Below are 21,261 nucleotides of genomic sequence, written 5' to 3' on the forward strand. Positions count from 1 at the left end.
ACCCAACTATATGTACCTGTGGAGTGGTTGAGGGAGTTGGGGAAAGAGGAGAGAACGGCAAAAACACGTTATGGAGGAGAAGTCCTGCTTATATTCTTGTTAGAGAAGAATAACCAACACTACTGCCTTGTAGCAGCTGAAAACACCACACCCATGGTGTCTCCACTGTCCCTTGACGAAAGCTAAAATTGACTGACACTGGTGACGGTGAATGTTACTGTAGCTGCTGGAAGCTGTAAGCTATATAGCATAGCTGTGACGCATGATGTCCTACTGTAAGCGGAAATGAGAAGTGCAAAGAGATAAATTGAGAGGTGATTGACCACATGGAATTGATCAAAGTCAAGATAAAGACGACACCATCTGATTGGTGTCATTGTGTCTCTCCTGCGACTGCGCTGCACTGGCTCACACCAGCTCTCAACTACGAATACCAGCCCTACCATAAACATGTTAATATTAAAACCTAAGCGTTGATGTGGACAATGGGCTTGGGGGTCAGAACCTCATCTATAAGCTTCTTGAGCACGTCCTTCTCGGCCTTCTCGCCAGCCTTCTTGATCTCGGCCAGCTCGGACTTGGCGGACTCTTCGGCCTCGGCCTCAGCCTTGGTGTTGCTGCCGCTGTCGGCGTTCTTGGTCTTAGAAAAGTCCTCCTCCTTCTTCTTCTTGTAGGCCTCAATGTCGGCAGCAGCGTCCGTCTTGGCGTCCTTGAGCTTCTGTGTTCGGTCTGTGTTAGCACATGCACAGGGGGTGTTTGGAGACAGAATCGTCTAATTCGGGCGTATACTCACATCCTCGTGCCTTCTGCACAATCTCGTGGGCCTTCTTCTCTGCCTGGAGCAGCTTCTGGATTTCCTTGGAGTTTTGGGCGGACTGTGTTAGCAGGGTCATGGATCGTGCGGGAGTTGTCAGGTTGGTATGTTGGAGTTTGGTTAGGCGGGGGCGTATTTGGGTCGGTCCCTAACGGTATAGCTCCCGAATCAGTTTGTGTACAAGATACAAACTCGGCTCTTGATTCTATCGACAGCTTGTTGCGTCCCGTCTCTCTGGTGTATCGTCGTCATGTCAACATGCTGGTTCAAACAACGACAACACAACCTCGGGACTTGCAGAGCAATTGGCAGGTGGTCGCTGATGCATTATCTGTAATAGCTCTGCTCTGAGACGGTGAAACAATCGCTCTTTTTGCTTTCGTACTCACCATTTTTGTGTGTGATGCTGACTGGAGTTTTGGAGTCTCGACGTCGACGATGATGCCAGATAACAAGCACGGGCAGTTGCGGCAGCCGCAGTTCGAGTCCCTCCCACGCACATTTAATTGGACAAATAATATCTCATCTAAAGTTAAAGTTTATAGTTGACTTATTACTTGAACCCTCCAACCACCCCAAGATAGGCTTAGACCTGAAATTTGTTATCGTATGCATGAACTAAAAAGATTCACCATCCAGAAGAAAGAAAAAAACCACACACACACACACACACACACACACACACAAACAACAACACACAGCATGAGCTGCTCCATCTGTCAGCAGGAGAGCAAATACAGATGCCCAGCATGTTCGGCGCGCACGTGTTCGCTGGCATGCTCAAAGCAACACAAAGCCTCCGAGAAGTGCTCAGGACTCCCTGATCCCACAAAGTACCTGAACCGAGAGGCTCTCTTTACAGACACATCTGTTAACAGAGACTACCGGTTTCTCAAGCGGCTGGAGCGAGATATTGTAGTGCGCAAACAGGATGGCGAAAGCATGCCGATTTTCAAGCGGGCTCGATACAACCAGAACAGAAAAGACGGCAAGGATGGCAGTGTGATGGAGCGAAACGGAGTCAAGATACACAAGGTGGCTCAAGGGATGGGACGGCAGAAGCGGAACCATAGCAGATGGGATCCTAACATCAAGCAGTTTTGTTGGACTGTCGAATGGGTGAATGTTGACACTAACGAGACCATGACTGTGGACAAGGTAAACCCTGTGCAGTCACTTCTCGAGTGTTTCCAGAAGAGAGGCAGTGAGAAGGGTGGGAATGGTGATAATAAGGGTGAACGGAAGGTCGAGAAGAACGACACCGAGCAAACAGAGATGAAAGATGAACATTCAAAACAGAAGGATGGCGACAAGAAAGACGAAGAAAAAGAAGTGGTCCCGTTAACACCTAGATCATTCTACATGAAGAGAATCAAGTCGAAGAACACATCTCCAATTCTGTTAGATCCCTCAAAGCCTCTGTCTGAAAATCTGAAAGACAAATCTGTCGTGGAATATCCTACCATCTACTACACCAACGAAGAGATTGTTGCGAGTGACAGCGATAGTGACAGTGACAGTGATTCCGACAACGACAGTGGTTCCGATGATTCGGACGATTCGGACGATTCAGATGACGACTCTGATGATGACTCTGACTCAGCTCCTGAAGAGGAGAGTGCTCGACAACCAGAGATGCCTGACATTGTCAAAACATTGGCCGACTCAGCTGTCAACGACATGGCCGGCCTAGAGGACGCCTTCGAAAAAGCACAAGAGGAAGGAAAGCAATAGCATATAATTTATTGTATATATATTTTAGTAGTTTTGGTATGATGTGAACGTCTATGCAAGTTTCAGAGTGTGGATAGGTACCTCCGCGGTTTGGCTGTCCAGATCCTCGTACTCGGGGATATCGGGGAAATGTGCAATGAGGTCGGCAATGGAGTCATCGTTGAGCAGAGAAATCTGCTTGAAGGACCACTTCTCGCAGATGCCACTGACAAAGGCCATTCGAGCTTTGATGTCACACTTGACCACGTTTCGGACAGCTTGTCGGATCTTTCCAACGTTGTCAATGGCCTTTGTGATCATACTGTCAGACTCTCCCTCACCCTCTTCAGCCTCCTTGTCCTCGAAAATGTTTGTGATCTCCTTTCGGATCTTTCGAGCCAGTCCAGGGGCCTTTCCGTTTGTGGAGATCATAATCTGCAAAGGGCCATCTCGGTAGATGGAGCCAAAGTAAAAGTCGCACTTGGCCGGCACATCAGCCACATTTACGGGGATCTTGAGGCTGACGGCTCGTCTCCACACCTGGTCTGAAACCTCGGGATCGTCCAGACACGACAGAACAAGGTTGTAGTTGTCCTCGGCAGTCAGATGGTCATCGTTGTACGGAGCCTTGATCCAGATAAACTCCTTGAGCTCACGTCGGTTCTCGAGCTCGGCGTTTGTGATAGCAGGCGACACCACGACGACTTCCGCGTCAGCATTGAGCAGAGCCAACACCCGTCCAGAGGCCACTTCTCCGCCTCCAACAACCAGACATCGCTTGCCCCTTGCCTGCCACGCCACAATCAGTGATCCTCCAGGCTGCACCTTTTCAAACTTTTGTGTCTCCGCCATCTTGTTTGTGTGTGTTGGTGTGCACAAGTAGCCACTGTAGTGTGTAGTGTAGATGTCAGAGCTTGATCTGATCTCGACAGTCATATGGAGATAGTGTATCTGCATGCATCACGACTGAACTTTGAATATTGTATTAGATCACGTGCCTGCGAGATTACGTACACAACACAATTGCAGCTGGAACTGAACCGACCAAACAAGCCCATGTACAAGCACTGTACCTACAGGCATCGTACCGATTATACGACGCCAATGAGTCGATTTGAAAATGCTCAAAAGTGGCTTGAGCCGAGGTCGGCAGTCACATTTAGAGTCCCTTCAAAAGGCCCTTGAACCGAAACCACAAGGTGGGCGTGCCCGAGTCACAAAGCATCCGTACAATCCACAGTAATCATTTCGAGCAGCATAGCATTGCACCATAGTTGCTCTTGTTTGTTCGGGTGCGCGAGCGATGCATCTTTCTGTCATCCTTCATAATACTACAACGATGTACAGTCACTGCAGTGCTGAGGATGTGTGTTCGAATACGCAAACACGTTTGGAGCTACAGTATCAACTTCTAGACTGATTGAAGACAATGACAGGAACATTACTTGTACAAGTATACGTGACATTGTCATTGTGCTTCTGATCACCTTTTTGAGGTCTATGGCAGCTTTATCACTACCGCAAGACACTCTAGTTCTCACGATATCAATACCATCCATATGGGTATGTATGTACCGTTCTACAGCTCCCTACAACTCCGCCATCTCCGCCCCTCACCCTCAACCGAAAGCCCTATGTGGCAACACCCACATGGGTCTCGCATATGCCACCGATAAGCCACTTCCCTGCCTCCACTAGCGTGGTGGTAGATGTCCCGTAACCTTGACACATGGAAAATGATGCAAAATCACGCCTTATCCAAACCTTGAACGTATGTCGATCCAAAAGCCACAGGAAACTGGGGTAAGTGGAGGAGTGAGAGTGGTTATGGGCGATTGGTGGGGATGGTCATTTCAGCGATTCAAGGTGTTTGGGTCTTTCACACATCTGGCCCATTGAAAATTACCCCACTGGCCTTTACAGACGTATGTCCATGCACTCCTCCACCATGACAACTATTTCGCCGCATCAACAGAGTTGCACAACTCTGGCCCCAGTGTGTGGCTTGAAGAAATACGAAAGTGTGGAGAATCAGCACTGATCTCCGCCATTTCCGCGGCTGAAGAAGCGTGCGAATGCGGAGATTGAAATACAACTTTCAGTCAGTATATATACAGACGCGTCTCCGCCAATTCAAACACATATCACCCTCTACCACTCCGATCGGTTACATTTGGCTTGCGCATCACGTGCCAGATCATCCAACCCATCCTTCTGGAAACCCACGACTCGTTATTTACACGTTTTCCACAACCAAAATGCCTACTGGACAGGAGCTCTACGACTCGCTGCCAAATCTGCACTTCCCCGATGAGCCCAACACCGCTGCAGAGGAGATTCTCAAGCGAGACTTTGCTGGTCACCGAAAGGTGAGAGCGGTGGTAGTCGGAGGAGGCCTTGCAGGAATCACCCTGGGAACCATTCTGCCCCGAAAGCTCGACAACCTGGATCTTGTCATCTACGAGCGATGGCCTGAGACTGGAGGTGTGTGGCACCGAAACACCTACCCCGGAGTCAAGTGTGACATTCCATCTCACAATTACCAGCTTTCCTTTGATCCAAAGACCGACTGGAGTGCCACCTATGCCCCCGGTCAGGAGATCAAGAGTTACTGGCAGGGCATTGAGAAGAAGTACGGCGTCGACAAGCTGATCAAGACCAACCACGACATCCAGAGTGCCGACTGGGACGCTGAGAAGGGCAAGTGGATTTTCAAGATCAAGGATCTCAACACCAACACCGAGTTCACCGACGAGGCCGAGTTCTTCATCCAGGCAACCGGTATTCTCAACAACGCACGGTACCCTCCTTACCAGCCTGGCTTTGACGATTTCCAGGGTCCCAAGTTCCACCCTTCTCAGTGGCCCAAGGACCTATCTCTCAAGGGCAAGCGGGTCGCGTTGATTGGTAACGGTGCTTCAGGTGTCCAGATTCTTCCCCAGCTGCTTGCCCAGGGTGTCTCTCACGTTGACCACTACGCCAAGCGAGGAACCTGGATCTCTCAGCACGTTTTCGGAAAGCACCTTCCTCCCCACCGAGAGTACTCTCCCGAAGAGATTGCAGAGCTGCGAAACACGGAAAAGTACCACAAGTTCCGTAAGGACCTCGAGACTCGAGGCCAGGGAAACATTGCCTCCGACGTCTACGGATCTGAGCAGAACCGACAGCAGCTCAATGCCTTTCTGCTGCTCATGTACGAGCGGCTTGGCGGTGATGAGGAACTCTTCAAGAAGGTTGTTCCCGACTATGCTCCCGGATCTCGACGATTTCTGCCTGCTCCCGGCTACCTGGAGGCTCTGACTGACCCTCGAGTTTCATACCATCTGGGAACCGTCAAGTCGTTCACCAAGACTGGTGTTGTTGGTGCCGACGACGTTGAGCGACCTACAGATATCATTGTGGCCTCCACCGGATACACCCGAGCCAACGGAGAGTCGCATGCCCCCAACTTTGAGGTCACTGGTCTCGATGGTACCAATCTCAAGGAGCACTTTTCTGGAGCTGGCTCCAAGCTCGGATACACCAACAACTACTACGGAATCACTTCGCCCCATTTTCCCAACTACTTTTACGTGCTGGCTCAGAACTCCTATCTGTTCTGCGGCCCTGCTCCTATCGCCGCCGAGCTGTGGTCCACCTACATCTCCAAGGTGATCCGAAAGGTGCAGCTGGAAAACATCAAGTCACTGGTTGTGTCCGAGAAGGCTGCGCTTGGTTTCTCTCGAGTAGTCACCGAGCTATCCAAGGCCTCGTCTACTTCTCGAGGTATCGATGGCTTCTTCGTCGAGAAAACCAAGGATGGAGAATACAGAATTGCCCTTGCCTGGCCAGGAACTATCACCCATGCCGTAACTCTGCTGCGAGAGCCTCGATGGGAGGATTATGAGTACGAATACCTGGACAACGACAACCCCTTCTCCTTCTTTGGAAACGGACACACCTTCCTGGACTTTGCCCCCAAGGGAGACAAGACCTTCTTCGTGCAGACCGGTGTGCCTCCCAAGCTCCTCCACGAGGAGTATCTGACTATCCCTCGAGACCATGTTGCCGAAGGATACGAATATGATGGAACCGGTGACTTCCTCAAGAACCACCATGTGGGACTAGATGACGACGAAGACGCCGAGCAGGCCAAGGAGGTCAATCTCTAAACGCAGGTTTGACAATAATTTATGTATTGAAAAGGGTATTTGTTTATTAATCGAGAGTATATACGATACTGTGGGTGCTGCAAGTAATTGTACTCGTAATCAACACCTTGTAGTTCTGTTCTACTTGTACTGTACAATATTGGTAGAACAGCAAATGGAAGATACTACACCCTCATAACAAGACGTGGAGGGACAATTGATGGAGCGTGTCCTTTGCTGTTGATTTCGAGCTATTTTGACAAACTTCGAAGAGACAATTTCGCTCAACTAATCCCCACCCTGCAGTTAAGTAAACTCTTGTTGAACATTCTGAGACACGGTCTCTGTCGAAAAGTTGCAAGCAAGCACAGTGTGGGCAACTGTAACAACACACGCCAATCTCTACCCTTCCATCTGCGTGGCGGTGCTGCGGCTATCGAATAAACCTCTGCTTATCTTTTTTTTCTATCAGGGTAACGTCGCATCTCTCGTCTATTGGGGCCAAAAGGAAATAGAACAAATCTAGTGTGGCTGAAGATTTGAGGGGGGATAGAGCTGACTCACGTGGCGTAGACAGCCACCAGGGGTGAGACTGGGTGGATGAGACTGGGTGGATACGGTTGAAAACGAAAAAAGAATGAGGGCAAACAACCAGACCCTCATCTCCGATTATGTTGGACCACATGCATATCTGTAGAGGTCAGAGAGAAGAAAAAAAAAACAGCCGATGACTCAAATGACTCAACACTTTGCACCCAACTTTTTCAGCAGCGCTGCAGTTCAGGAACGCTTAGAGTTGGCAACAGTGTGGCAAAGATAACAAGCCACCGTGGCTGAGGTGGGCTGTCAGAGAGAGGGTGGTGGTAGTTTTGACATTGGCAATCACATAGACCATTTTGTTATTAGTGTGATTTAATTGTTGTGTTGGCTGTGGGTCCGTAGCTGTGGCATTATGCGATCTTGGGGTTTTCGTACGTGCATACTCGACATTCAAGTATCGTGCTCCAGTTGCTTGTTGTCAACTCCGTTTTTCTTTTCTTGCCCTCTTCCGTTTTTTGTTTCTCAACTGTGATTCTTTTTGTCTGTTGGCCGGTTATCGTCTCGTCCGATCCAATTATATATTCCCTAAAGAAACGAAAGCAACTCTGGCTTGAAGCACTATTTACGGCGGTGTCGAATTCAAGCCACAGTTTCTAATCACCCTAGCCCCGAGGGTACCCTCATGCCACCCTCATACCACGCTCCCGAGAACGCCACAGTAGGCGGATTTGGCGGTCCCAAACTCCTTCTCTCCTGCTGCTGTTTCGGATGTGTGGCTTTCTGTATGAGCCAATTTAATGCCCAACTGGTGCTCAAGATGGACATGGTCTGCAGCTCTCATGTGTCTTATACTTTGAATGGGTAATATAATTGGAGAGGGTGACCGCGAGGCTCCGGCCCTAAGCGTGTCTTTTGACGTCTACCACCTGGTTATCACCTCACCCACCCTGTCCCGGTGACCTCCCCTCCAACTGTCTGACACTCCACCAGAAATCAGAACCCCCGCGTCTCAGATCTAGACCGAACCACACACTAGCAGGGGCACAAGACACCTACCAGCATCCACTGCTATCCAGTCGCACCACTAATGACTATCTCCAAGCCTCCATCGCCAAACAACCTCGACAATGCCGGAATCACCTCCTCCAGCCAGGCCGGTAGGGGACATACCAACGTGACCGGCGTGGACAAAGAAGCCCTCTGGAACGAGTTTGACTTTCTCAAAAACCTCGAGCCTCCAAGTGAATGGGCCGAAACCATTCTCAACCGAGAGTACCACGGCCGACGGCCCGTCAAGGTGGTCATTTCGGGCGCTGGGCTGTCTGGAATCACCACCGGTATCCTCATCAACGGCAAAGTGGACGATGTCGATCTGACCATCCTGGAGCGAAACGAAGAGGCCGGAGGAGTGTGGTTCAAGAACACTTACCCGGGCGTGCGATGCGATGTTCCCTCCCACTCGTACCAACTCTCCTTCGACCCCAAAACAGACTGGAAGAGCGTCTATGCCTACGGAGAAGACATCAAAAAGTACTGGCAGAGTCGAGCTGAAAAGTACGGCATCTCAGATAAGATCAAAACCCAACAGAACATCCTCGAAGCTAAATGGGACCAGGAGGACGGCCAATGGCACATTCTGGTAGAAGATCTCACCAAACCCCATCAGGATCAGTACACAGTCAAGGCCGACTTCTTCATCTCGTCCTCAGGAACCCTCAACCAGCCCAGATACCCTCCCACACAGCCCGGATACGACAAGTTCAAGGGCGAAAAGTTCCACCCAGTCAATTGGCCCAAGGGACTTTCTCTTGAGGGCAAACGGGTGGCTTTGATCGGAAATGGAGCCACTGGTGTACAGCTCCTCCCCCAGATCGCACTCCAGGCTGCTCATGTTGATCACTACACCAAACGAGGTGTTTGGATCGGCCATTCTCTATATGGATCTCGAGTTCCTGGATACGTGGATTACACGCAGGAAGAGATTGACGAGATTCAACAGTCTTCCGAGTACCACAAGTTCCGAAAACAGCTGGACGAGGCTCTTTTGGGTAACTACGGCGGCTCCTTCTTTGGAACAGAATCCTATAAGGGCCTCATAAAGGAGCTACTGGCAATCATGTTTATTCGAGTGGGTAAGGACCTGGAGCTGTTCAAGAAGGTGGTACCTAATTACCCCCCTGGAGCCCGACGTCTTCTTCCTGCTCCCGGATATCTCGAGGCTCTGACTCGAGAAAATGTTTCTTATCATCTTGGAGACATTCAGGAGTTTACTGAAAAGGGTATCATTGGTCCTGATGGCGTAGAACGAGAAGTTGATGTCATTATTGCCTCTACTGGCTATGTTCGAGATGATGGAGCTGGAGTGACCCCCAACTACGAAATCTACGGCCAGGAAGGATACACTCTTCGCCAGCATTTCAACCCTCCCGAATCCAAGCTTGGATATTCCGCGTGCTACCTTGGACTGGCAGCTCCTCACTTTCCCAACTTCTTCTACACACTGTCCGTCAACTCTTACATTTACTGTGGAACAGCTCCGTTTGGAGTCGAGTTGCAGGCCACATACATCGCCAAGGCTATTCGAAAGGCCCAGCTGGAAGACATCAAGTCGCTTGTTCCCTCGGTGCGAGCCTCTGTGCTCTTCAACCGACGAATCAATGAGTTCTCCAAGACGTCATGTGTGTGTCGAGGCATTGATGGATACTACACTGAGCGAGACACTGAGGGCAATGTGCGTCTCAAGGGTTCTTGGCCCGGAACCATGACCCATGCTCTGAGTATGCTGCGAGAGCCTCGATGGGAAGATTACGACTACGAGTACCTCAATCCTGATGATCCCTTCTCGTACTTTGGATCTGGAAAGACGTGGATTGATGACCATGATGGAGACAAGACTTTCTACCTCACCGAGCCCGGTAAGGTGTCTGTTCGTAACGTCCATGAGGGCTGGGTGTCATTGTCTCGGCATCATGCCCCCAACTGTTCTCACAATGCTGACGAACATATTGAAGATGGACCCAAGGCCAATGGGCATGTTAATGGTCTCAAATCGAAGGTTAATGGGGTCTAGACGCCCATGATTTGATATTTTAGCAAGTATATTTGACTGATACAAGTGCGGAAGCTGCTGGGCGAGTACATACTGTACACAAGGGAGCACGTTATCAGTTCCGTCCGAAGAGCACGACTACAAGTAAAACTAATAGTTGGTGATCGATACTTTGAAGTAGGATAAACGCTATTGTATGTACGATGTACGAGGGAGCACATGATGATGGATTCGGCTTATCACCAATCAGAACTCATCATCCTACCAAACACCCTATATTCCGGCTTTGAGATATTATAGACAACCTTGGTTCATGCTGAATATATCGGACTCCTCATGTTACCAGCCATCTGGCCCCTCGTCTACAGAGTTAGGCTTGTCGGATCAAGAAGAAGATGCGGAACAGATGGAGCCGGTGGGAAAAAAAAACAACGTGACATTTCAGGTTAGAACCCAGGCTTGTCAATGCGCACTAAACCATGATACTACATGAAACGGCACACCGGGGATGAGATGCACCTACAGTGCATTTTCGCCACAAGTACTGTAATGCTGATACTCCTGGTAGTCGCCCTAACCCCTAACCATCCCATAGAAGCAGCCTTGCCATCCAATGCGGCACACCGACGACAGGATATCTGCAGGTCTGGTTCTATCGTCTTTTTGTCTGTCCAAAAAAAAAATACGCAAACCGAGTATTTTGTACTCTAACTTTTTGAGGACAGGGTAACGCCAAGGCGCCAGTGGAGGGAGGCTTGGCGACACGTGATGTGGACGACAGCAGCAAGGGATTTGCAAGTGTGTAGGGGGCTACTTGGTTCAATTGAAAAATGGATGTCGTCGTCTGTTGTTTTTTTTTGCGCCAAATCACATTCGCCTGGTCTCGTTTCAGGGTCAACTAAATAAGCTGTCACCCCACTTGTGTGCCTGTTAGCAACCAACACTAAAAGAGTGTCTCCAAGACACACGCACACTATCGATTCAGTAGCTACAGTATATGTATGGATCCGTACTGTACGTACGTAGAGGCAGTGCACACGGCGGTTGTAGCAATGACATGATGATACGGCTCAGTCGGACATATATAGTTCAACCGCGCGCTGCTTGGTGCGCCCTCTCCAACACACAGTACGAGTACGATCCGATACAGCACAATCATATTCTGTTCACAAGTATACGCCAAAAACATCTGCACGTCCCACTATCCCCGCAGAAAATAAGTCTATCGCGCCACAACACTTAAGTGCTGCTGTACATCCCATTGTCATCAGACACACCACCCTCACACCCCACGACCTTTAGAGGAAGATATTTAATGTACAAAACCAGAGCGGCCTTCGACACCATCTCGCCCCCACAACTCGCTCCCGATGGTCCCGAGCTTCTCTCCGACATTGACTACCGGTCGCTCGATCTACCGTTTTATTCGCTCGCCGCCAAACACCCCGGCGTCAAGCTCTCGTACCACGCCCGCACGGTGCTCTTTTCGTACACGGGCAAGCAGCAGGCCGACAATGCATTGAAATGGCTCATGGACGAGCTTATCGAGGACAATGACGAGCTGGTGTGTCTCAAAATCATCGACAAACATAGCGCCAAGGACGTGGAAAAGTACCACAAGCAGGCGGCCGATATTTTGCGGGCCGTGGTCGCGGAGGCAGACAAGGTCGGCAAAAAGCTTACCATCGACGTTGAGCTGGGCCAGGGCTCCGTCTCCAAGGTCGTCAAGCACTGCACCTATCTGTACCAGCCTGCTCTGGCTGTGGTCGCTCGAACCAACTACATCGATCCTCGAGTCAGTGAAATGCCTAAGGATACCGCCACAAACTATCTGTTGCGTTCGTCAGTGGTGCCCGTCATTGTGGTGCGTCCACCAATGATCGACAAGTGGCAGGAGCGCAAAAAGGCCCACGCCAACGACCAGCCGCCGTTCACCGTGCCCTGGTTGATTCACGACCCCCGAATCACTGTACCCAAGGACTACGAAACCCAGCAGGGCCTGTTGGAGAACCCCTCGTTCAAACTCGACGACCTCAAGCTGCTGCAGCATTACCAGATCGACTACAAGAAGCAGCCCACCGGCACGTCGCTCCAGGTTCCTTCTACCGCCCCCAACAGACGCATGTCTAGCAACGCCTCGCAATCGCCCTCCAACATGCGAACGCCAGCGCCAGAGACTCTTTCGGCACCCACGTCACCGGCCCAGATGCGCACAAACTCCGTCGGAGGGGGAGGCCTACCCCACCCCATGTATAAAGCCGATGGATTCCTACAGCTTCCACCAGACTCCAGTGCACTCAAGAAGCAGCAGCAGCGACGTAAGTCGACCCTGCTGTTGGACGACGAGCCTCCCAAGCCTCCACCTACCCCGGCCGACCGGTACGACGAGAACGCCCTTGACGACTCGTCTCCCGAAAGAGACAACAGTGGCTCTCAACCTCCATCTTCCCGAACGATTTCCATTGTGCATCCTGAGAAACCCGAGCGATCTCGGTCTCGAGGAAAGGACAATTTGCGGCCTTCTCTGTCGCTGACCCGAACACTATCCAGCTCGTCCATGTCGTCCGACTCGTCCAAGTCGTCCCACAAGTGGGGTCTGGGCTGGCTCAAGGGTAAGAGCAGCAAAAAGAAGAAGGGCGGCAGCAGCGGAAACAGCCTCAAGCCCTCCGTCACCAACTAGTTGCATTTCCCATCTTCCGACTGATACATATATATTTATTACATTCTCGATACTGTGATTTGTAGAGAGGGGAGGGAGGCGAGAGAGATACCGATAAATTTGATACCAGGATGATAACAGGAATGGGGAACAATGTCGTTGATACCGGTTGCGACTAGCTGTGGTTGGACTACTGCTTTTTTGTACAACTGCCCACCCATTACGGTAATTCATAACTCATTATATCATTAATTGATGCATTTTTGATGCAAGGAGTCTAGCTACACAACTATTCAAAAGTTCTAAATATAAGCAGCAGTGGTGACGCTGATGGGAGTGCTGCTGGGATCCTTGACAATGATTTTGACGACTCGATCGGAGGCATTGAAGAAGTACTCTGCGGGTCCATAGATCCAGTCGATGAGCATTCTTCGGCACCAGATGGCCGAGTAAATTGCTGTTCGGGCCACCTTGCCTCGGTTAGCATAGTCGTCTTTATCATAGCCCGCTCCGTAGCACAGCTGCTTGTTAAACACGTGCACCACCTTTCTGTCCTCGTTGTACCCGTCAATGGTGTATCCAACACGGGCAGCAATCTCGTCTTCGAGTTCAGGAGTCATTTTGGCGGACTCGACGAAACCAAAAGAAACAACTCCTCGGAAGAGACCGTCGACCCCAGGGACTGGAACAATCTTGACTCTGTCTTCAGGCTTTACTCGAGGAACAGTGGCGATTCTGATAGCCAGCAGAACAACGTGTTCAGAGAGGGTGGGGAAGGAGTCGACAAAAGTTTTGAAGACGCCAGGGACAGTGTTTGGAGATCGAAGAGTGAACCGCAGATTATTGTAGAAGATGGACATTCCAGGATATCGAGGAATAGGGGCGGCGTTGGTGGCAGCGTTGATTTCCCGATGTCGCACCTGCACGTCCTTTTTCTCTTTGACGCCCAAGTCGAGCTCAGAGACATTGTCATCCGATACTGTTTCGATGGAGTCGTCAAAGTTCTGGGCGTACTTTTCCTTGGTGCCGAGGTTCAGGCTCTGGATGTGAGACGGTCGCGGCTTCTTTCGCTCAAACAGACGTCTCATGGGCACTCGATGGTCAAACTCGTACTTCATTCGTTCTCCGTTACCCCATCGCCACAGCAGCATGACCGAGATGAAGATGACTCCCATCATGAGCGGGAACCAGGCTCCTGAGGGCACTTTTTTCATTTCTGCAGCAACAAATGTCATGTCAAGAAGACCGAAGGAGAAGAGCATCAGGATTCCCCACACCCAGTGGTGCTTGTGAACCAGAACAATGGACATGGAGATCATGACAGTGGTGATGAAAAAGTCGACAGCCACACACAGACCAAAGGCCGAGGCGGTGTTGTTGGAGTTCTTGAAACCAATGGTGGCCAGAACACAGCAAACCAGCAGAAAGTAGTTGAGAATGGGCACATACACCTTTCCGTAAATCTTCTCCGAGGTATGGACAACGGGGAAGTTGGGCATACAGTCCAGTTGGATGAGTTGCTTGGAGATGGAAAAGACTCCGAGAATGATAGACTGAGAGGCAATGATTGTGGACAGCAGAGCAAGCACGAAAATGAACCAGTACAGACCTCCGTTCTGGGGTCCCGGAATGGTCAGGTAGAAGATGTTTTTCATCAGAGAAGGCTCCAGCACCATTCGAGCTCCCTGACCAAAGTATGCAAGAGCACACATGGGGTAGACGAGCACTAGCACTGATAGACGGATGGCCCAGGGCGAAAAGTGTCCGACATCAGCAAACATAGCTTCTGTTCCAGTCAGACACAGGATGACGTTTCCCATGGAGTCGATGCCGCCTGCCTTTAAGTAATCAATGGCGTACTTGGGGTTGGTGGCCTTGAGAATGGCAGGATGGTAGGTGATGTTGTAGATACCAATGACACCGAGGGAGATGAGCCAGACAAAGAGGATAGGAGAGCAGACCATGGACAACTTGGCACTTCCCAGGCGCTGGAAGACAAAAATGAAGACAATGATGAAACACGAAATCAGCACAACGTGTTTTTGCATGCTGGGTTGGGGGATCTCGATACCTTCAATAGCAGACAGAACGGACTGGACAGGAGTAAGGAGACCATCAGACATGAGAAAGGAGGATCCTAGGAGACATAGAAAAAGAGGCATGGTTCGCAGAAACGGAGCTACTGCTCTCCACACTTTGTTGTTCCACATATCGTCGGTCTTGTGATTTCCGCTGGCGGCCCAAGAGCCTTGGGTTTCCGACTTTTGGAGCTGGATGAGATCATCTTCGGGGTTTGTGGACGCACTTCCTCGCTGGCCGAGATTCAACTCACGAGCAATTTTGGCGTAGATGGCCACAATACCTCCCTCTCCGTTGTTGGGTCCAAAGGCAAACACAATGATGGCATACTTGAAGAGCACGACGATAGTGAGACCCCAGAAAATGCAGCTGACGGCGCCCATGGTCTCTTTCTCGGTCGGATCCTCGGGGAAAATGGAGTTGAGCGTATACAGAGGCGAGGTGGCCAAGTCTCCATAGACAGCTCCAAGCGAAGAGAATGCCAGCATTCCGAGCTTCATGGCTCGCTTAGTAGTCGATTCTGCAACCTGGTGGGACTCCACGTCCCTGTAGTTGATTCCGTTGATCATATCCACAGGTACGTCACTGTCAAGAGTCGCTCTTTCGCGTTCTTCGGGAGCCATGTGTGAGATAGTGAGATAAACGGCGGTTGAATGATAGGCATAGTAAGGATATCGCCATTCTTATATAGACTAGGTGCGAAATCCACAAGTCATTAACCATGGGTACAAAAGCACATGCTTCCACATGGGCGTATCCGTGTTTGAGACACGAACCGCTGATTCTCGCTCGTTTGGTACGAGTAGACTTTCTGAGGCGAGGCTGAGAGTTTCAGAGCGAGAGCTAAACGCGACTGCGAGAAAGTAGGGATGTGTTACGAGCGGAATTTTGGGGCGAATCGAAATCTAAAAAGATAATTTAATCACTATCATGATAATTTATTGACGCTCAATTTTTCTCCCAAATCCACCCACTATCCACCAACCTGAACCCCATACTCCACTCATCTTAGGTACTGTTGACATGCACAATGTGCGTTAAAAAAGCTTATAAAAGCCGTGTGGTGAACCCTATTGACGTCATGTAAAAAATGTCACCTCTGCCAGCCCAAAGCTTGTGTTTGCATCTGGTCCCAACACGAAGATCGGTTTCTCCTGTGGACCATGAAGTCGTCGTGATAATAGTTACTGAGCAAAAGTAGCTTCCCATGCGCACGGAGCCGTGTGTTTACTGCACAGCCTGGATCCTTGTCGTATCGCAGGCAGTCATTAAAGGGCCCAAGACTACTGTATGTACAGGTACAGCTGGATCTCAAGTTCACAGTGTTCACGCCAAGGAGCGTGTCGAAGAAGACCAGTATAACATCACACACAGAGAAATGCGTAGAAAATGACCTCGGTTGTTGTACATCAACCTCACCAGAATCGGATTTTCCCCATTTTTTTCATTTTCCCCATACCCTTACATCACCAGGACAACCCGGAAACCCCAGGGTATATGTGAAAAGGGTGGGAGAAAGTCGGCCACCCACGTCTTAGCTGCCAAGCAAAAGCGCCCAGAGCCCTTATACGAGAGATTAACATTCTCAATCGTACCAAATGAGTGTTGAATGAGACCAGATAGCAAAACAGTGTGAGATGGGCGAGATATGGAGATGGAGAATAGAAAAAGATGGGAAATCATGAATGGAGAGGGGAAGTTGAGATTCGTGTTTTTGATCCACTGTATGATATATCATGCTCTCCTATACTACGACCATACATTGCCCACCCTACAGTCTGAGTGGCTAATACAACACACTCTAACTGCAAGCTTAGTTTTCTCCCTTCTTTTTTTCACCCAGCCAAAAAGAGTCTGAAAGCGGAACTTGAGAGCGGAAGCAGTTGAGAGCGGGAGTCTGTCTATATCTCAAAGGTGCATTGCATCAGGAAAATGTCTACTGAGTTTCAGACAATGTCCCTCGTTCTATGAATCCATCATGTGATGCTTCTGACGCCCAATCACGCACAAACAATACATGTTACTGTTTTCTAATAACATCTATTACATCAATACAAGTACATGCTTATAATTAACCATGCAGCCGCTCAAACTCCTCAAGATTGGTGTACTTGTCCACCAGAGCAAGCTCGTGGGTCAAAGTCTCGTCTCGGAAGGCCAGACGCACATTGGGCACGTTTGTCTTCTGGATGGTGTTGCCCTCGGGGCCATGGATCTCGTAGTTTTCGCCGATCCAATGCTCCTTGATGATTCGCTCAAAGCCAGATTGCAGTACCGAGTTTCGAGCAAGCTCACACATATCCACGTTGGAAAGCTTGTAAATGAGCGCAGCCACAGAGTACTCCTCAATCAGAGCCTCCTTAGTGTAAGCAAACTGCAGAGGATCATCCGATGACAAGGACACGTTGAGACCCCGCTTGAAGTATGAGTAGAAGGGGTTCTTGTCGAACGTGAGGAACAGCGCATTGTTGGACACGGGAGACATGGCAATGGGGATCTGGTCCAGGTAGTAAAGGTACTGAATGAAGGGCACCTTTCGCAACAGAATACCGTGGTTGATACCCTGAGCAACCAGATAAGTGCACAGAAGATGCTCTGGGTCACCAGCCTCTCCAGCATGGGGTCGCAACTCAAAAGTATTATAGCCCAAACGCTGTCTCCAGGTGTTGATGGAGGCCATGTTGGCGTATAGATAGTACTGCCAGTACGAGTAGGGAGGGTTCTGTGCGCTGTCCCAGTATGCTGCAGTTGGGAACTTTCGGTGGAAACGTCGGTCCAGCTTCGACTCGTCATCGACAGAGTCAAAGCCCACAACTCGCTGCAGGAACACGTGCAGCTTGGGATGGGTACTGGGATCCTTGGTGACCTCGAAAAGAGGCTCAAAGACGTTCTGCACAATGTCGGCAAAGGTGTTAACCAGACCAGCCTTCTTGTAAATGTCGTACAGTCGAGGCACCTGGATCAACCACCGAACATTGGGCGAAAACAGTTTGTTGTCCAGCACCCAGGCAGCCAGCTTGTCCCACTCGTCCTTGGACCGACCGTAGATGGAAATACGGTACTCCGCCATCTGGTACTTCGAGTTCTCGAGATCCTGGAACACCTCCTTTGTGATCTCAGCTAGGTATCGACCCTGGATGTAGTTGTCGGTCTTTAGGAAGATTTCTCGCAGTCGAGACTCACCGACAGGGTTGTACTTGAGGTTGAACTTGTCAAATCGATGGAACGAGTCCTTGTGAGCATGCATATCAAGGGTATCGATAGACAGGTCGTAGGCAGTCAAGTTAAGTGACTCAAACACCTGGGAGAGTGTCAGCTCCCGACCGTCTCGGTGGATGACAACTTCATCAGGGCAGTTCTTCATCTTGTATTTGATGAATCGCAGCAGATGCTTCTGGTTCATGCAGGCAGAGTGGTGAACGTGGGTGTCGACCTTTCGTACGTTGTAAAAGTCTCGATGGGGGTTGGTCTTGGACTCGGTTGTCTCCGTGTACTCGTTGAGCAGGTAGTAGAGGTTCCACTTGGCTTCTAGATATTGCAGTCGTCGGAAAGCAAAAGACTTGGCAGGTCCGTCAGACGAAGCCACAATGAGATCCTCCAGATCCATGTAGTAATCTCGGATTGAGGGGATGGCAACAAACGGCTTATTTTCGTTGAGAGAGCTTTCATCCTCATAGACCTGATAGACACAGGTAGGATCTCGCTTGAAGACCATGTCGTTGGGTCCGGGGATTTCGCAGTCCTCGAATTTGAATTCATCCATTGTCGGGTCTTTCTTTTGGTGCTCCTTTTTGGACGAGCCTCGGAATCGCTTTTCGGTCTCGTGCCAGGAGGGTGGTGGAGGCTCGGGGTAAATTTTCCAGTGCGTCTTGTCATCCTTGGGGTTGTCTCCGTCCTTCTGTAGCGACACGGTTTGGTACTTGTCTCGGAGGTCTCGGCAGTACTGCACCTTTTCGAACATCATGGACAGCTCCTGGGCCACAAGAGGATCTTCTGTGGTGGTGGTGATTTTGACGTCGTTGATGGACATGTTCTTCATGTCGTCCTTGGTGCGGGTGCGTTTGAGAGTAGGAGATATGGGCTTGCAGGTGTCTTTCTGGGTAGCATCATAGACAATGTCGTCTTCCGCAGATAGTCGGGCATCGTCATCGCTCTCGTAGGGCTCTTCTTCGAGCGATCCGGTCATGTTGAGCTGCTGGAGACCCTTGCTCAGCGAAGATCCAGACTTGGTTCTGTTTCTGTTGAACTTGCGTCCAGAAGCTCGAGACGACGATCGAGATCGAGTGGAAGATGCGTCATCGTCCTCTGGCTGTTGGTGGGTGTGGCTGGAGGGTGGGGGAGGGGGGTGGTTCATTTCGGCCCGCACAAATGACGAAGATCTGGACACGGGACTCTGAGAGTGCTGATGAGGCAGATGGCCATGAAGAGCTCTGTACTTGGCATCAACCTCGATGAGGTGGCGTTCTTCCGCGTAAGAGAAGTGGGTGGACGCAGATCGGCCCAGCATTCCCAGTTCTTCAAGCTCGTCTTCGTCGTCTTCGCAGCCCACGTAGCCAGCAATCTCGTCTGCTCCGTGAGGTCGAGGAGAGATGGGACCCACAAAATGCGAGTCCAGGTCGTCTTCTTCGGGCATGGGCACAGACTTGGCCTTGCCCTTGATATCCATTGCTTGCTGCGGCATGGTACAGAGGCAATGTCGTGATGGTGTAGTGTGGAGAGGAGCAAGATCAAACGAATTAGCGGGTCCTTCCAACGGCTCTATCTCCAACATGCACAGCAACGTAAACTTCATCAGGGTTTAAGCGACAGTAGCGAGTGCGATGGGGTACAAGTGCTATATGGCGCAAGTGTTTGTGGATTGAGAGCACTATTTATTTAGGGAGCTTTTTTGTATTCTGTAGATTGATACGTTAGTCACATGCTTGACTGCTTGGTAATGAATACCAGCCCCACAAGTTGTTCAGGGTGGAGCTCAGAGTCTGTCATCAATGCAGCACTGCTCCAGATGATAAGCTTTGGAGAAAATCCGATGGAAGATGGTGATGGAACAATGGGGCGTGTGGCGACGGCGGAGTTGGTATGGATGGGGCAACTATGTTGAAGGTGCATAGTCAGTAGCATTTCCGAGTTGACAAAAGTACAAGTAGCACAGCGAGAAGGAGATACGAGTATGTAGTCTAGTGTACTTCTACTGTAATAGTAAGCTGTCTAGAGACAGTAGCTCGCGTCAAAGTGAAACCCGACCAAGGAGATGCTTCGAAACTACAAACAGGGGTAGTCGGAGAGGAGGAAGGGGGAAAGAGGGGCTAATAACCTGGTGGATTCTGAAAATTGAGATTTTTTATAACGATAATATACCATGCTACATTATTCAGTGCATTCACTGGCTACTACGGACTTCAGAAAAGTGTTTCATACACCTGCATTCTCGCTTAAATCGGACTTGGCTTGAACCTTGACAGGACTAGTTCCTGATCAGTGAGTGGTACTTTCTTGGCACCACCCAGGGCTACTAAGTATAGATACATGCGACAATGTCTTCATTTCCTGTTCATCCCTTTCTGTGTTCAAAAAAATGATCCATAGATTCATCTTGTGGAAGCTATCGAGCAGGACAAGCGGCACGATTAAACTCCTATGATTTGCGTCAATTTAATTTCAGTATCTTCGACAGATGGATGTGGAAGTCGAGGCTATTGTATATGAGTATCAAGCTCTGTAGTCCGGTGAGCGCACTACTACATGTAATTCTTCTAAAACACGTTCTTATTATATTCCACCTAGTTCTGTAACAAGTGGCAACTAGGATCGATACCAAAGGGATGCTTGCAGACAACCTCTTCCAGTATTGGTGATATACCACTCATCAGTCTATCAAACTCATGTCTTATACCAAGAAAAAGAAACCAAATACCTATACTCTGCAGGCCTACAAGTTTACAAATGCAATCTCAATATCGGACTCCATGGTCCTGAATCTATTACAGTAACCCAGAGGTTCGGATTTTCGCATACTCCTCTCAAAACTAGATATACAGGTTTGGATAGCCCCATCCTCCTGTGAGGTTCGACTCCTACTCCTTCAGTGAAGTCTTTGCAGGCCTAAGATCAATTTCTCTGGCTCTTTGCTCTGTCTGTGTGTTCTGGCATTGGCACTTGTTGCTCTTGGACTTACTGGCTCTTTCTCAGATCAATTGCAGCTCCTACAGCCTGGCTCTGACTTATTGCTCTTTTGACCCTGCAACCGTCTGTCGATGCTGATTTTTGCTCTAGCAAC

The 21,261-nt window shown here is 49.8% G+C and overlaps 9 protein-coding genes across 9 annotated transcripts; 4 read left to right on the forward strand and 5 right to left on the reverse strand.

The window, feature by feature from the left end:
* Positions 1 to 466: 466 nt before the first annotated feature.
* YALI1_E14125g (uncharacterized protein) lies at positions 467 to 1,206 on the reverse strand (the record flags this gene model as incomplete). The annotated part of the gene is made up of 3 exons (XM_002143034.3): positions 467 to 729; positions 794 to 875; positions 1,204 to 1,206. The coding sequence occupies 3 exons, from the start codon at positions 1,204 to 1,206 to the stop codon at positions 467 to 469; spliced, it is 348 nt and encodes a 115-aa protein (XP_002143070.3).
* A 217-nt stretch (positions 1,207 to 1,423) lies between these two features.
* YALI1_E14132g (uncharacterized protein) lies at positions 1,424 to 2,548 on the forward strand (the record flags this gene model as incomplete). The annotated part of the gene is made up of 1 exon (XM_503816.3): positions 1,424 to 2,548. The coding sequence occupies one exon, from the start codon at positions 1,424 to 1,426 to the stop codon at positions 2,546 to 2,548; it is 1,125 nt and encodes a 374-aa protein (XP_503816.3).
* Positions 2,549 to 2,599: 51 nt separating this feature from the next.
* Positions 2,600 to 3,484, reverse strand: YALI1_E14153g (uncharacterized protein; the record flags this gene model as incomplete). Its single annotated transcript, XM_503817.3, has 1 exon — positions 2,600 to 3,484. The coding sequence occupies one exon, from the start codon at positions 3,482 to 3,484 to the stop codon at positions 2,600 to 2,602; it is 885 nt and encodes a 294-aa protein (XP_503817.2).
* Positions 3,485 to 4,602: 1,118 nt separating this feature from the next.
* Positions 4,603 to 6,678, forward strand: YALI1_E14164g (uncharacterized protein; the record flags this gene model as incomplete). The annotated part of the gene is made up of 1 exon (XM_503818.3): positions 4,603 to 6,678. One exon carries the CDS (start codon positions 4,603 to 4,605, stop codon positions 6,676 to 6,678), a length of 2,076 nt encoding a protein of 691 aa, XP_503818.3.
* A 172-nt stretch (positions 6,679 to 6,850) lies between these two features.
* On the reverse strand, positions 6,851 to 7,342 carry YALI1_E14189g (uncharacterized protein; the record flags this gene model as incomplete). Its single annotated transcript, XM_068282980.1, has 2 exons — positions 6,851 to 7,090; positions 7,136 to 7,342. 2 exons carry the CDS (start codon positions 7,340 to 7,342, stop codon positions 6,851 to 6,853), a joined length of 447 nt encoding a protein of 148 aa, XP_068139081.1.
* Positions 7,343 to 8,284: 942 nt separating this feature from the next.
* YALI1_E14201g (uncharacterized protein) lies at positions 8,285 to 10,267 on the forward strand (the record flags this gene model as incomplete). Its single annotated transcript, XM_503819.2, has 1 exon — positions 8,285 to 10,267. One exon carries the CDS (start codon positions 8,285 to 8,287, stop codon positions 10,265 to 10,267), a length of 1,983 nt encoding a protein of 660 aa, XP_503819.1.
* Positions 10,268 to 11,561: 1,294 nt separating this feature from the next.
* On the forward strand, positions 11,562 to 12,926 carry YALI1_E14234g (uncharacterized protein; the record flags this gene model as incomplete). Its single annotated transcript, XM_503820.2, has 1 exon — positions 11,562 to 12,926. The coding sequence occupies one exon, from the start codon at positions 11,562 to 11,564 to the stop codon at positions 12,924 to 12,926; it is 1,365 nt and encodes a 454-aa protein (XP_503820.2).
* A 281-nt stretch (positions 12,927 to 13,207) lies between these two features.
* On the reverse strand, positions 13,208 to 15,607 carry YALI1_E14274g (uncharacterized protein; the record flags this gene model as incomplete). The annotated part of the gene is made up of 1 exon (XM_503821.3): positions 13,208 to 15,607. One exon carries the CDS (start codon positions 15,605 to 15,607, stop codon positions 13,208 to 13,210), a length of 2,400 nt encoding a protein of 799 aa, XP_503821.3.
* A 1,448-nt stretch (positions 15,608 to 17,055) lies between these two features.
* Positions 17,056 to 19,776, reverse strand: YALI1_E14316g (uncharacterized protein; the record flags this gene model as incomplete). The annotated part of the gene is made up of 1 exon (XM_503822.3): positions 17,056 to 19,776. The coding sequence occupies one exon, from the start codon at positions 19,774 to 19,776 to the stop codon at positions 17,056 to 17,058; it is 2,721 nt and encodes a 906-aa protein (XP_503822.3).
* Positions 19,777 to 21,261: the final 1,485 nt, after the last annotated feature.

The sequence above is a fragment of the Yarrowia lipolytica genome, chromosome 1E (assembly GCF_001761485.1).
Source record: "Yarrowia lipolytica chromosome 1E, complete sequence".
Taxonomy (NCBI): domain Eukaryota; kingdom Fungi; phylum Ascomycota; class Dipodascomycetes; order Dipodascales; genus Yarrowia; species Yarrowia lipolytica.